The 13,663-nt window shown below is 43.8% G+C and overlaps 1 protein-coding gene across 1 annotated transcript in view; it reads right to left on the reverse strand.

Moving 5' to 3' along the window:
* Positions 1–2,206: 2,206 nt before the first annotated feature.
* The window catches only part of LOC100630328 (nuclear envelope pore membrane protein POM 121-like), a 76,268-nt gene continuing 64,811 nt past the window's right edge, over positions 2,207–13,663 (reverse strand). The window contains exon 4 of the mRNA XM_070234704.1: positions 2,207–8,952. Coding sequence (XP_070090805.1) covers positions 8,949–8,952 — 4 coding nt within the window. The 3' untranslated portion in view covers positions 2,207–8,948. The remainder of the gene's footprint in view (positions 8,953–13,663) is intronic.

Raw genomic sequence — 13,663 nt, forward strand, 5'->3', positions numbered from 1 at the left:
GTCATTGAAGTGACTGCAAAATATTGCCAAATTAACTGAAAAAAGGGTTTAAAACAATATGTACTCTGTGTCACAGGCTGGGTTCTTCAGAGCACATGATGTGGAGCCTGTGGAATAGGGGGAATCAATGAGGGACGAACACCCAGGAAAGAAGGAAGCAGAAGCAGGCTCAGGCAGAGGGAGGAGTCAAACCATGACACGGGGCTCAGGAAAACTTCAGCCTGCTGACAGGGATCCAGAACAAGCACAACCCGTCAGAGTTGGCTGGCTCCACACAAGGTGGCCAGATCTTTATATGCACCCCTCTCTCTCAGGCACAGGAAGGGGCTTCCAGGGGAGGGCCTGGCCTCTGGAGGCATCTGTCTGCAGCCAGAGCCGTCCACTGAACAGACTCCTCACAGGAAGGCGGCAAGTCTTCCCTTAGATGGAGAGCCAGGCAGTGTGTCTCTACATCCAGCACACTGCAGGTACATGTGGTACGTGCTGTATGTTTTCAGAAAATAAAGCACACCTGTCTTTCCCCATGGAAAAATCCAAAAGAGAAATAAAACAGGGACTCCAGCAGAACAACTGGCAAAAGTGAAGAGGCCTTGACTGGCCACAGGGTGCCCAGATTAAACCTTTTTTCTGGTGTGTTGGTGAGGGTGGTTCTGGGTGAGATTAACGTTTGAATCAGTGGGCTCAGTAGAGTAGATGACCCTCCCCAGTGTGGCTGGGCATCAGCCAATGCCTTGGGGGCCTGAACAGAACAAAAGGCAGGGGAAAGAATTCACTCCTTTTTCTTCCTATCTGATAACTTGAGCTGGGGCATCTATCTTCTGCCCTCGGTGCTTCCGGTTCTCAGGCCTTCAGATCTGGACTGGAATCTACACCATCAGCTTCCCTGGTCCACAGACCTTGGGATTCAGACTGAATTACACCACCAGCTTTCCTGGGTCTCCAGCTTGCACATGGCAGATTGTGGAATTTCTCAGTGTCCATGATTATCTGGAGCAATTCCTTATAATAAATATCTTTATTTAGAGAGTCACGTGCCCCATAACAATGTTTCAGTCAATGACAGACCAACTATACAATGGTGAGCCCGTAAAATTAGTACCATAGAGCCTAGGTGTGCAGTAGGCTACACCATTTAGGTTTGTGTAAGAACTGTAGGGGAGGAAGACATTTCCTCTACCCTCTCTGGGTTCATCTGGCCGGAGAAGGAATTAAATTCACATGAGACAGAATAGCAGGAGAAAATTAAACAAAGCTTTATGAGGACCATGGCCCAGGGCCTTTCTTCCCTATGGAAGAAAGGGCTCCGAAGAAGTGGGGTGCACAGAGTGGTTATATACCCCCAAACAGGATGTTTCACATATGACTGAAATGTCCCTCCCACAATATTCAAAAGATTACCCTGTTGGCACAGCGCTTGATGGACACAGCAAGTAGTGGGTCTGCCATCTTAGTGGGCATAGCAGGAGGCAAGGCTATTGTCTCAAGCTGGGCGGTCACAGGTGAGCGCAGAAATCAGTTCCTAGCCTAAGGGAAGATGCTTAATCCTTAAGGAAATGCCAATGTTGGGAAGGGGAGGGAAGTTGCACCTTTATCTCAAGGGCCTTTGTTCTTGCCATAGTAAATGTTTTAAAGCAGATATACAATGCACGCCTTGGTCAGGCCCTTTTGGAAAGACAAGGTCAGGCCGAATTAGGTTTACACCAAATGGGTTCCTCATGTACTCCAACACATCCCATTGCTTGCCATTTCTATTTGTCAATGTATAGATGGGAGAGGCTCAGGCAAGCCCAGCAACTCGCCAAAATGGCCAAAACCACCACCCCAAACATCATATCCAGCTAAAAGACAAAGAAGGATGTTGGGGGTAGGGGGAGTCAGTTACAGGAGGTTACCAGACAAGCACAATAAACAAATGCAAATTTAAGTCCTTGCCTTCCCCATTGATTAAGAGTTTCTAGAGAAACTCTTGATGTCAATAATGTCAAAATGTCAATAGTGAGGCAGTCTCCCCTGTTTTACTATCCCTCAGGACTGCATGTTTTTACCCACGACCTCATGGCTGCATTGCAGGCTGGTCCTGCACACTCACGTCCGGCTCTAGATGACGAAATTCCACTTAAAATCTCACTAGGGCTTCTGTGGTGATTGGATAAAGTGACCTTAACATTTATATGAAAGACAATATCACTGGTTAATTGCAGACAAATTTTAAATAAGAAAAATAATAATGGCAACTTTATTAGACATTAGAAAACACAATGCCATTGTAATAAACAGTTTACTATTAATAAGGGTAAAGACAAAATAATGCAATTAGAGCCAGGAGCAAGATTCCAGAATATTTTATTTATAAGTAAGTTGGTATTTTGGTGAGAGAAAAATAGACTATCTAATAAATGATGCTGCAGTGCCTGACTATCTGTAAGAAAATATACTGGACCATAACCTTAAAGGATATAATGCGGTGCTTAAGGATTAAACAAATATTTAAATATGGAAAAACAAAAAGTAACCTTAGCAGAATGTATTGGTTTTCTATTGTTGCTGCAACAAATTACCACAAACTTAGTGATTTAAAATGACACAAACCTATCGCACAATCTGGAGGTCAGAAGTCCCATGTGAGTCTCACTGAACTGAAATTAAGTGTCAGCAAGGCTGTGCTCCTTCTGGAACATCTAAGGAAGAATCCAATCCCTTGTCTCTACAGCTTCTAGAAGCTGCCTGCATTCCTTGGCTCCTGGTTTCTTGCACTTTCAAAGCCAGCAACCGCATCCCTCCAGCCTCTGCCTCTCTTGTCCTCACAGCTCCTTCTCTGACTCAGAACTCACTCTCCTGCCTCTCTCTTTCACTGACTGGGACTCTTGTGACTACATTGGGCCCACCCAAATAATCCAGGAGAATCTCCCCATCTCAAGGTTGGCTGATTGGCATCCTTAATTCCATCTGCAGCCTTCACTCCTTTACTCCCCCTTGCCATGTAATAGAAGATGTTCACAGGTTCTGGGGTAAGACACGGACATCTTTGAGAAGGCCATTATTCTGCCTACCACAGAGGCTGAAGAGATAATCTAGGAGTTGGGGAGCAATTTCAAACCAAGACGTGAAACCCAAAATCCATTTATTAACCAAATAATATGTTTTTAAACTCATAAAAAATACGAAAGGCAAAAAATATGATAAACAATATGGAAAGGAAAAGTAGATTGGGGAAAATGGATATATATATATGTAAATGAATAAGATAAAAAAATATACAACATATGGATTTCCAAATTGAAAACAAAATTAAAAGAAAAAACCAGTCAAAGCATATCAGTATCAAATTCACAGGGCAACTAAACAAATAGCAAACACATATTTGAAAAGGACTCTCCTAGTAGTGGGAAATGCAAGTTGAAATTATGATAAAATGATGAGCTATCATCTTACTTAGACCTATCAGACTGATACAAAATGAAGAACAGTGAAGACCCGTATTCCAAGTGATGTGCAGGGTGCAATCAGCCCATCCCACACCACTCCCGAGGTGGAGGGATGCAGGGGGAGTAGAGGGAGCTGCGTTCTTTCCCTGTCTCTGGCCGGGGGTAGGAAAACGCAGCAGGTGGGTAAGGCCAAATACTGCAGCCCCAGCTGACTCCCCTCCACCCAGGAAGAAGAGAGTCCTTTTGGCCAGCGCTGGCCGGGGCACTGTGAACTGCAGTCCTGTTTCCTGTGCCCGTGAGGCAGCTCTGCTGAGCCTGCCCCTGCCCCTAGTCTCCTCAATTACGAAGGCTGCCTTCCACAGGCCTGAGGGCAAAGAGGACCCCTGCCAGCGAGTATGGTCAGTCTTCTGGGGTGGGGGAGCCAGCAAGTCTTCTCTGGTAGGCTGAATAATGGGCCTGCAAATATGTCCACATCCTAGGCCCCAGAACCTGGGAATTTGTTACCTTGTGGAGCAAAAGAGACTGAGTAGACGTGATCAAGTTAAGGATTTTGAGATGGGAGGGTATCCTGGATTACGTGGGTGGGCTGCATGTCCCAGTTAGAGGGGGGCAGGAGAAACCAGTCAGAACGAAGGCAATGTGATGATGGAAGCAGAGGTTGCAGTGAGGTGATTTTAAGATAGAAGAAAGGGCCACAAACCAATGAATACAGGTGGTCACTAGAAGCTGGCCAGGGTAAGGAAATAAATTGTCCCCTCAGACCTTCCAGAAGAAGCCAGCCCCACCAACACATTGACTTCAGCCCAGTAACAGTGATTCCAGACTTCTGACCTCCACAACTGTGAGAGAATAAATGTTGTTTTAAGGCGCTAACACAGTGGGAATTTGTTCTGGCGACGATAGGAAACTCACACATCCTCCTGGCAGCAGTAGGCAGGTGCTCTGTCCTTCCTCTCAAGGTCTCTGGATGGCCGCTGCCTCTGATCTGCTGCTAAACCTTCCTCTTCCTGTTGACCAGGCTCCCATCTGGCCCAGGGAGGAACTGTCACTGCCAACCTCTCTCCACCCAGGCCCACCAGGGCCCCAGGCCTTGCCAATGGGAAGTCCTGCTGGCCTGGAGATGGTGGAGAGGGCCAGAGATGCATTCCAACTGTGACGAAAGCAGGATCTCCTGATGAGGGTCCCCATTTGAAGATATGTGAGACAGTGTTCAGCTTCAAAATCTTAGAAATGTCTTGGAATTTTCTCCTTTACAGCTGGAGGGAATCTCTGCCTCATGGCACAAGACAGAGCAATCTGACCAGAAGTATCTGGCCTTCCAGGGGAGATGAAAGCTGAAATGGAAGACCCGGTACAGAGTTGGGGAATGTCCCTGGAGTGTCCTCCTTCCCGGATCCCCCGCCAGGGTGAGTGTCTTCATTCTGGACAAGCAGAGCTGGACAAGAGTCCCCTCAGGTCCACCTTCTGGAGCTTTCTCTGCTCTGCTTCCCATGCCGAACCTTCTAGAACCTCCAGTACTGCCCCCTCCTGGAGGCTGTGAGCACCGAATAGCCACCGTTGCCCCATACTCCCACTCATTGCTGTCCTAGGCTTTCCCTCTCTCCCCCAGAGAAAGACTCCAGCGAGAAGAAGCTGGTCACTCAGACTGTAACACCCTGCCTGCACCAGGCAGCGAGCCTGGAGACAGGAGCCCTGCCCTTATTTCTCCTCTTTGCCCTCAGACTCTCCTTTGTTCTGTTCTCTCCATTTTCTTCCCTAGAAATTCTCCACTTTTCTCCGTTTTGGTAATGCTCTTAAAATGGGTTTGCTCAGTGCATTAATGGAGAGGGGCAACCCTGTTCCTCCTCAGGGCCTTTTCCAGGAACCTGGCTCTCACCCTGGGGGGAAACCCCTGTCGATGCAAATAATCCATAATCAATCTGTAAATCAAAATTGGGGTGAGTTATTATGAGTCAGATCTGAGGACTAGTTGGGGGACTTCCTTCGCCAAGGAAGGGCACCAAAGAAGTGGGGTGTACAGAGTGGTTATATACCGTCTTGGAACAAAGAGCATACATCACATATGACAGGAATGTCCCTTTTGCAATTGTCATGAGATGCTTGGCTGGCACAGCAGATCAGTGGTCAGCAGGTCAGTGGTCACAAGGTGAGCACAGCAGGTCAGTAATTAATCTTTAGTTTCTGAGAAGTGATGCTTATCCTTAAAGAAATGCCAATATGAGGGGAAGTTACATCCCTATCTCGAAGGGCATCATTGTTGTCTTTCGGACATAGTAAATATTCTAAGGAGATGTACAACGTATGCTCAACAGGCCACGCCAGGCCCTTTTGGAAAAACGAGGTCAAGCTGAATTAGTTTTAAATCAAGTGGTTTTCTCATATCCTCCAATATATCCTGTTGCTTATTTGTTTATCATCCCCTAAATGCAGGTGGAAGGCCCGCTCCCATCGGGAGGGCCGGACGCAAATGAGCGGACAGCGCTCCCGGAGCCCGCGCCTCTGCCTCGCTCCCAACGCTGGAACGCCCGCAGCCCGGAGCCAACCGCTTCTCCCTCGGACCTTGCCTCGGGGCTCCAGATCCTTCCGAGTCTCCCGCGGCCCCTCTCACTCTCTCTGCATCCCTTTCCGTGCTAGCTTGAGTTTCTTTCAGGCTTCTGCTTGTCTGACCCCCCTTCTTTCTTCGAAATTCTCCCCTTTCTCTCGTGGCTTTCCCACCCCAAGTGAAACAGGTGTTTCATTTAAAGGTTTAGGGCGGCTGGCCCACAGAAGCAGCGCCTGGTCGTAACGCCCCCCGCTTTGGTCGGGGACGCTGGATGTTGGGCCCGCCAAGGTCTCAGGCCAGACGTTGCGAGCTGGAGAGGGTCCCTGCTCGGCCAGCGCCAGGCAACTGGTTCTTTCCTTCTTCCCAGTTCCAAGGAGCGGCGTACGGGGTCTCCCTGAGGACGTCAACATGGGGGTGAGAGCACCTCTTCCCAAGTCTCTCTCCCTCCCCGGATGTGGATCTCGGGAGGGGTCCCTGGGCGCCCGGGAGCCCCTTTAAGGTTTAGTAATGATTGAGTGGAGACCTGCCCTGTCCTCCCACCTACCTCCGCTGGTCAAAGGCTACTTCAAGTGGAGAGAAGTTCGCCGCGGTAAGGAATCCTGTTTCAGGTGGTGAGGCAGGAAAACAGGTCCTCTTACATATCGCAGGGACAAACAACTTTCTTTTTTGGAAAAACAATTTGACAACGTCCAATAGCATTAAAATATATCTGCCCCTAGACCCAGTCATCTCATTCCTGGATATCCATTCCGAGGAAATAATCACTAAGATCACATACAAGGATGTTATTGCAAAATTTTTCCTGGTGCTCCTCAATAGTGAGAGGCCTAGTGCATTGCAGTTTATTTCCACTGTGGGTTAGGGCCTCAGAATTAGTGTTAGGGTTTGTAGGACTAGGGCATGGGGATTAGGGTTCCAGTGAGGATCCTACTGTTAGAGTTTGAGTTAGGGTTGGGGTGAGGCTCACAGGTAAGATTTGGGTTGGTACCTTAGGCTTAGGTCCTTAGGGTTAAAGTGACTGTCCGGATTAGGTCTTAAAAAGAATGTGCTAGATCCCTATCATCTGATTCATGTGTATTTCTCAGATGTGTTTAGGAAGAAAAGTAAGATGCAGAGAAATACATACATCATAATCCCATTTTTGTAAACCAAATGGTGACCAACTTTCTCTGGGTGCCATTTATGTTTATACATATATATTCACATGAGAATGTCATTAACATTGGTTAAAGGCAGGGAGAGGAGGGGAAAAGATTTTTTTTTTAAGCTGCACTTCAAAGAAGGGGCACCCACCTCTTATGACCTCACTGACCTCACAGGGAAACAATCACCTGTCCCCAAGCTTCCCTCTTCTGCCTGGCTCCCATCCACCTTTCCATGTCTGTGGACACCTTGATGTACAAGATGAGGAATACAAATGCTATCCACATCCTTCAGGAAAGATCCAGACCCTGCCTTTCATGGCCCCAACACACAAAATAGAATACAATACAAAGTTCACCATCTCAATAATAAACCTAAGGCCTCTAGAAGAGAGTCTCACCTGCAGAAGCAGGGGTGTTGTGTTCTTGCAGGACACCATACAGAAGTGGCAGTGGTGGGGGCCCCTGTTCCAGGTCAGTACTTGCCTCATCCAAGGGGCTTCTGCTCCAAGAACCCAGAGTCTCTTAAGTTGTGCTAGACACTCGTCCTGCACTTAAGCCTTGAGGAATCTGGTGTGAATCTCCTGAATCACTCATCATATCTTGAGACCCTGAGCTGAGGGCCAGCCTACTGTGTAGCTGTCTGTCACTATTAAAGGAAGGAGGAGAGTCCTGGCTGTAGCCAACCTTCTGAGTCCCCTGGTGCTGCCACCCCCTGGTGCTCAGCAAACAATGCCAGGCTCCAGCCCTAAGCAGCGAGGGTCATATAATGCCTGTCTGGCATCTGTCATTTCACAGTGAGTGACCCTAGCCCAGGACAGGCTGCTATGGTACCCTTCCATCCTCCACACCCGTGAAGGGGTGCCTGGGGGATGATTTAGAGTAGGATTGTTTTGCTCTGTATCTAACGCTAGGTTCTCACCTCACCAGTCCTGTCCCTGTCCCATTCTAGAACAGTCTGGCCCTCTTCTGGTGCTGGCCACACAGGGCCTTTGGCCCCAGTGTTGGTGGGACATCTTGCCCCAGTCTTCCCTCCTCCTTCAGGACTTACCTCTGAGGCAGGTCTCGGGCCCTGCTTCTCTTTTATCATGGCTCGTTGAAGTGCTGCCCTGTAGCCCTCACTACCTGAGAGCAGGACACTAAATTGGATTCAATCAAGTTAGCAATGGAGAGAAGATGTGTAGGTGAAAAAATGGGTGGCTGGAAGCAGGACAGTGGGGTGGGAAGGTAGGTGGAATTTATGGAGAACAGAAACAAGAGAGAAGAAGGAGGGTGTGTGCAGGACAGTGGACTGGCATCTATCCTCAACCTGGTCCCATATTATCTGACTTGATATCAGAGGTTGAAGCTGATGGTGCCACTGAAGAGGAGTTTTGTGATGCTCTGGACAAAAGCACAGATTCTTCAGTGGCATGACACATAGAGTGGCTCCAGGAGGAGGAAGGGGCACTTCCCCCAGGCTCTGCATGGAAGCTGTGATCAGTATGGTGCCCTTGAGGAAAGAAGGGTTGAGGAGTACCCTGATGAGGAGCTCTCATGATGGCCAAGGGAAGTGGGAGGGTTCTCTAAAGGGCTGTGTGGGCCACAGATGGAGCGAGAGGGGAGGAAATCATAATAAGAGATAACATGCCCCGAACACTTAAGTATAGGTCAGATACTACATATAGCACTTTAGATGAGTATCTTCTTTAAGTGTCAAAGTGACTCTACATGGAATGTGATAATCCACTACATGTACAGAACACAGCCTAGGCACTCAGGTTTGAAGGTCAGCTCATAAGCAGATGATCATGATGTCTCCATCCTCAAGTTATTTAATTGCTCTGGGTCTTAGCTCCACTACCTGTAAAAGATAAAAATAATAGTGACTACATGAAGAGGATAAAAGGGCTAATAAACGCGAAGCACTTGACCTCATGGAGGACTCACATGAGCAAGTATAACTCTCACTTACTATGATTATCCCCATTTCTACTGTAAGTAAACAGAGGGTCAGTGACTTATCCAAGACACATACTGGGTTGTACAGGATCCACATTTGAATGGCTGACCCTGACACCAGAACACAAAATCTTACCATGGAAATGCATTTGCCCAATGGACTCAAAACTCAGAGTGTCTTCAGATGACCACGCCCTAGTATCCAGGTGGCAAGGGGATTTAAGTGTCAACCCAAAAACTTTATACCAACCTATATATCTCTCAAAAGTAAGGGCTAAAAAAATCATTGAAGACATAAAATTACTAAGAGAGCTTCCTCCCACACAGCATCACCAGAAGAACTATTGAAGAATAATGTCAGCAGGGCAAAAGAGGGCCCAGAGAATAGACCGGGATACAAGAAAAATGGCCCCAGAAATGTATAATTATATAATATAATTAATTTGTTTACCCATTTTAAGAACATAAATGTCCAAATAACAAAAAATCCATGGGAATAGTTGATGGATATTTGTGCTAGGACCCTTGTGAAGAGGATACAAATATGGGGGAAAAATGTTACTTTTGTTAGAAAATTTATAATTAAACTGATTTGGGGATGGGAATTCCAGAATGGCAGAGCAAGGAGGTCAGAAAATTCTCTCCTCAAAGAGCAATGTTAGAGACACCAGATCCAACTGGTGTAGGTTGTGGAGATGATGTATACTTACTTTTCTCTGCTTCTTCCCTCTAATGCAAATACTACCTTGTAAATTATTAAGCAGACAACAATAAAAAGACTCTGAAGACTGGAAAAAATAAAGCAAACTGACTATGGACCTCAGGATTTGAGGAATGACATGTGATGAGTTCCCTGTGTTTTTCTTTTTAATCTCTTATATACCCAGGACTTGGTGCCAGAGAGGTCTGAAACCTGGATCAACCAACAGGCATAGACAAAAAAACATAACAGTGAAAGCCTGCTCTCTCTGGCCAAAGGACAATAAAAGGGAAGCCCAACAGAGACTGAGTGGGGAGCCTCAACCTTCACTCCACAACTGAGTCACCAGCCAGCTACCTCAAATGCCCAAAGCAGCATCAGCAGCAAAGTCCTTGGTCTGCCTGCCATCACCAATGGCATAAGGAGACGGGAGAGCAGTGGCTTCTGACCCACCCCCGTTTCCAATATAAGGTGGCCCAGGGACACCAGGAAACACTTTTTGTCCCAAAGACAGCACCAGCAGGCATTGAACAGGAGCACCAGGAGCTCCAGAAGAATGAAGCAGACCAGAAGAGCATTGCAAGGCTCTGAAAGCTAAACCGTCAAGTTCACAAAAATAGGCTGGAACCTACAGGCTAAACCTACACAGACAAACAGCCTGCTAAATAGAAGACTGAAATAGGTTCAAGAGTCTCTTACATAACAGCCAAATGTCAGGGAAAATAGAAAATCATTCCTCATACTGAAGACTACAGAAACTGCAATTTGAATGAGAAAGAACAATCAACTGACACCAATACCAAGATGCAACAGATGTTGGAATTATCAGGCAAGAATTTTAAAGCAGTCGTCATAAATATGCTTCAATAATCAATTACAAATTCTCTTGAGACAAATGAAAAAAAATTAGAAATTTAAGTAATAAAATTAGAAGTTGTAAAAGAAGAACAAAACGGAGATCATATAACTGAAAAATAAAATAACTAAAAGTTTTACACTTACTAGATGGACTCAATAGTAAGTGAAGATAACAGGATAGAATCAATGAACTTCAAAACAAGTCAATAGAATTTACTCAATTTGAAGAGAGAGAACAGAGACAAAAAAAAAAAGAGAACATACTCTCAAGTAGTGGAAGAAATAATGCCTAAAAATGTCCAAAATGTGGCAAAAGACACAAACCTACAGATTCAAGAAGCTGAGCAAATCACAAAAAGGATAGTAAAAAAAATCCACACCAAGACACAACATAATTAAAATTCTGAAAACTAATAATTAAATTTCTGAAACTAACAAGGAATTTTAAAGCAGCCACAAAGAAGCAAGATATTACATAAAAAGGAATGCCAATTTTAATGACAGCAGATTTCTCACTAAAACAATGCAGGCCAAAAAGAAGTGGCACGTTTTTCAAGTGCTCAAAGAAAAGAGCTGTCAATCCTGAATTCCACATACCTATCCTTCAGGAATAAATAGGAAATAATGATATTCTCAAAGGAAAACTAAGAGAATTTATTGATAGCAGAATCTACCCTTAAACATTCACTAAAGGAAGATCTCCAAACAGAAAGAAAATAGTAGCAGAGGGAGGCTGAGACCTTCAGAAAAGAAATATTATCAGAATGGATAAAAATAGAAGTAAATATACAATCTTTCACCTCATGAGCTTCTTTAATCACATTTTATTGTTGAAGCAAAAGTTATAACACCATCTGACATGGTGCTCAATGTATATAGTGGAAATACTTAAGACAATTGTATTTAAAAAGTGAGGACGGTAAAGGGAAGTAAAGTTTCTACATTTCACTTGAAGTGGTAAGACATCAACACCATAGGCTGTGATATTACATATACTTATGTTTATGCCTTTAGTAAATACCAAGAAAACCATACAAAAATGATAGGCTGAAAAACATTGCAAATAAAGTGGAACTGTAAAAAATGTTCAAGTAACTCACAGGGTGGAAGGAAGAAGAAACAGAGGAATGAGAAATAGTGGGAACAGACAACAAATAAGATGACAGAAGCATGCCCTAACATATCAATAATTACTTTAAGGTGCATGATCTGAATACACAAATTAAAAGACAAAGATTGGCAGACCTAACCATGCATTGCCTACAAAACACTCACCTCAAACATTATGACATAGGTAGGTTGAAAGTAAAAGGATGAAAAAAGACAAAACATGTATGTAAACATTATTTTTTTAAAAGCAGAAGTGGCTATGTTAATATTAGGTAAAGTAAACGTCAGAGCAAAGAAAATTATTACGGACAAAGAGAAACGTTACATAATGACACAAAGATCGATCCACCAAGAAGATACAGTAATTCTAAATGTGTATGTACCAACCAACAAAGCTTCAAAATACATAAAGCAAAAAGTGAAAGAGCTGAAAGGAGAAATAGATAAATCCACAAATGTAGTTGGGGACTTCAGTGCCCACTCATCAATTGATAAAACTAACAGAAAATCAGCAAAATAGAAGGATTCAACAATGTTATCAATAAAAATAATTTAATTGACATTTATAGAACACTCCCAACAACAGCAGAATACACACTCTTTGCAGCACCCATAGAACATTTATTAAGGTAGCCCTTATCCTGGGTCATAAAACAAACCTCACAAATTAGAAGAATTGAAATCATAGAGTATGTTCTCTGACCATGCTAGAATAAAACTAGACATCAGTTACAGAAAGGCAAGAAAAAAATCTCCAGTACTTGGAAATTAAACAACATGCTTCTAAATCATTCATGAGTCAAAGAGGAAGTCCCACAGGGAATGAAATATACATAGATTTGAATAAAAATAAAAACACAATATATCACAATTTGTGGGATGCATCTAAAGCAGTGCTGACAAAGTTATTTATAGCAACAAATGCTTACATTAGAAAATAGAAAAGAACTGAGTAGAACTCAATGATCTAAGTTCCTATCTCAAGAAACTAGAGAAAGAAGAAAAATAAATATCAAGTGAGCAGAAGAATTAATAAAGACAAAGGCAGCAGTCAATGAAATTGAAACAGGAAAATATTTTAAAAATTAAACAAAAAGCTAGATCTCTAAAAAAGAAAAAGAAAATTGGTAAACCTTTAGCAACGCTGATAAAGATAGAAAACACTAGTCACCAATTATCTGTAACTAAAGGGGATAGGACAACAGATCTCACAGCCATTAAAAGAATAATGAGGGAATACTATGAATAAATTTATGTTCATAAATTTGACAGCTTAGAAGAAATGGAGGAATTCCTCAAAACTACAAACTACTAAGACTGGTGAAATAGATAACCTGAATATTCCTATAACTAGTAAAGATATTGAATCTGTAATCATAAATCTCCCAAAGAAGAAATCTCCAAGCCCAGATAGTTTCACTGGAGTATTTGCCAAATATTTGAGGAAGAATTAATGCTAATTTTATACAATATTGTCCAGAAAATATAAGAGAATGGAATACTTCTCAACTCATGTTTTGAAGCCAGTATTGTTCCAATACCAAAACCAGATAAATACAGCACATAAACAAAAAGACCAAACTGTTCATGAATGTAGATGCAAAAATCCTCAACAAAATTTTAGCAGATCAAATCCAACAATGTATAAAAATAGTATGGGCGGGCTCCATGGCCGTGTGGTTAAGTTTGAATGCTCTGCTTCTGGTCCAGGGTTTCGCAGGTTGGGATCCTGGCCGTGGACACGCACCACTCATCAAGCCATGCTAAGGCGGCATCCTACATAGCACAACCAGAAGGACCTACACCTAGAACATACAACTATGTACTGGGGGCCTCTGGGGAGAAGAAGGAAGAAAAAAAGATCAGCAACAGATGTTAGCGCAGGTGCCAAACTTTAAAAAAAAATGTTGATTCTTAAAAATAATAATACACCAAGACAAAGTAG

Source organism: Equus caballus, chromosome 14, assembly GCF_041296265.1.
Source record: "Equus caballus isolate H_3958 breed thoroughbred chromosome 14, TB-T2T, whole genome shotgun sequence".
In the NCBI taxonomy this organism is placed as follows: Eukaryota; Metazoa; Chordata; class Mammalia; order Perissodactyla; family Equidae; genus Equus; species Equus caballus.